Source organism: Elephas maximus, chromosome 4, assembly GCF_024166365.1.
Source record: "Elephas maximus indicus isolate mEleMax1 chromosome 4, mEleMax1 primary haplotype, whole genome shotgun sequence".
NCBI lineage: Eukaryota > Metazoa > Chordata > Mammalia > Proboscidea > Elephantidae > Elephas > Elephas maximus.
The window spans coordinates 113,804,008-113,806,460 of NC_064822.1; the positions used below are offsets into that span (position 1 = coordinate 113,804,008).

At 36.8% G+C, this 2,453-nt stretch overlaps 1 protein-coding gene across 1 annotated transcript; it reads left to right on the plus strand.

Annotated features, from left to right (window-relative positions):
* The first annotated feature begins 204 nt into the window (after nucleotides 1-204).
* On the plus strand, nucleotides 205-1,143 carry LOC126075580 (olfactory receptor 6C2-like). The gene has a single exon (XM_049883418.1). The coding sequence runs from the start codon at nucleotides 205-207 to the stop codon at nucleotides 1,141-1,143; it is 939 nt and encodes a 312-aa protein (XP_049739375.1).
* The last annotated feature ends 1,310 nt before the right edge of the window (nucleotides 1,144-2,453 follow it).

Consider the following 2,453-nt stretch of genomic DNA (forward strand, 5'->3'; position numbering starts at 1 on the left):
TTCATTTGACATCTGTATAAATATCATTTCTAATAAGGCAATTATAAGCCTTTGATTCATATTTAATTATTTCCAGTAAAATTCCACAATCCAAATGCCAAATGCATTACGTTAATACTGATTGCATCTTTCATTCATGCTCCATGCTGGCATCATGCCACTTGTGTCTTCAAGTCCAATCATTTTGACTTGACACAGGAGGTCATGACAAATCACACAGTGATAACAACATTCATCCTGCTGGGGATGACGGAGGACCCAAAATTACAAATTGTGCTTTCGGTATTTTTATTTCTCACCTACTTTTTGTGTGTGTCTGGGAACATGGCAATTATCACTCTCACACTTTTGGATTCCCGTCTTCAAACTCCCATGTATTTTTTTCTCCGAAATTTCTCTTTCTTAGAAGTCTCATTCACCTCCGTCTGTATTCCCAGATTCCTGTACAGCCTGACAACTGGAGATAAAACTTGTACCTATAATGCTTGTGTCTCACAATTGTTTTTTGGTGTCTTCTTGGGAGCAACTGAGTTTTTTCTCTTTGCTGCCATGTCCTATGATCGCTACGTGGCCATCTGTAAGCCCCTACATTACACAACCATCATGAACAACAAGTTCTGCACTACACTCCTTCTCTGCTGTTGGGGTGCTGGCCTGTTGATTATTGTGCCCCCTCTTGGCATGGGTCTCCGGCTGGAATTCTGTGACTCTAATCTCATTGATAGTTTTGGTTGTGACGCATATCCTATCCTACAGATCACCTGTTCAGACACAGAACTTATAGAAAAAGTTGTTTTGGCTTTTGCTGTGCTAACACTGATTACTACCCTACTGGGTGTGCTTCTCTCCTACACATACATCATCAGCACCATTCTAAAATTCCCTTCTGCCCAACAAAGGAAAAAGGCCTTTTCCACCTGTTCTTCTCACATGATTGTGGTTTCCATGAGCTATGGCAGTTCCATCTTCGCCTACATTAAACCTTCAGGAAAGGAAGGAGTAGCCCTTAATAAGGTGGTGGGGCTGCTCTTAACCTCAGTTGTCCCCATGCTTAATCCTTTCATTTATACACTACGAAACAAGCAGGTAAAGGAAGCCTTCAAAGACACCGTAAAAAGGATTGCATTTCTCATAAAGAAGTAAGAGATTGTTGATGTTTTGAGGCTAAGTTTTGTTTAAATCTGAATAACCCATGAACATTTTACATGAATTTGCCCAATATAAAGTTTCTTTCTATCCTGTAGATTTGTCAAACTACCTATCCCCGTGAACATTTTTCTCTCATAAGTAGAAAAAAAAAAAAATCGAGGTACTCAGTTCTCTTTCATGTCTATTCCCTATGGTTTTACCATTAATGCATTTATCTAAGACTAGGTTTTCAAGGTACTCTATTTTGTAAAATGGAAATCAAATAGATAAAATCTAGTTCTGTGGATTCTAAAACCCAATAAACATTTTCCATTTGAGAACACTTCAATGTCTAACTTCCAATTTTTCAAGAGTAATTAAAAAATCTCTACTGAAACTTAAAATGTGATACAGGACAAAATTTTGTACTCCAGAGCTCTTCTTTCATTTTAAAATTTTCAGGATATTTCTGGATTATTTTCTGGTCCATTTTCAGGATTAAATAAAAGGAGTTAATGGGACAATCATAAAGATTGTGCAGAGAGCTTTCATCTTTCTTTTCAACGAATTTATTCACAAAAAAAGTTTCTACTGGCTTATGTGAAAATTATTTGGATCTAGTTCTTCCTGACACATAATGTAAGTAGAGAAGAGTAGGAACCACTTTGAAGTGTTAGATGTCTTGTACTGACACTGACAGTGTTTACAAGTCTCAAGGAGAAAAAGCCCTGAATTTGGAGACAAGATATCTAGACCTTCATTGAATAATTTCTTCAACTATCCAGAATTCCATTATACCTTGTGTTAATGAAAATGTTCAGAGTCAAGAAGATTAATAAAAGCAATAGATATTTTTTCTAATTTGAGAAGAACATGTAAATGGGCATTTGGTTGGTTAGCATAGGCTGACTTCTGGAAATCAAATCCAAGCATAGTGTGAAAAAACTGAATGAACCTAAAGATGAAGGAGAAGAAAAGATAAGGAGGGAGAACAATACGAGTAACTTGGACCTACCCATTGTCATCGAGTCGGTTCTGTCTCATAATGATCCTACAGGACAGTGTAGAAGTACCCCATGGGGTTTCCAAGGAGCTGCTGGTGGATTTGAACTGCCGACCTTTTGGTTAGCAGCCAAACCCTTAACCACTGCACCACCAGGGCTCAACTTGGACCTAAAAAAAAGTGACTATTAATTCTTTCCATAAGATAATAAAAACCTCTGTCCATTTTCTAACTTTCCAAAAATATTGTTTATACTTCTATATACATATACAAATGTCATTTATATTTAATGAATATCATCTCATTGCTCAGATATACTTTA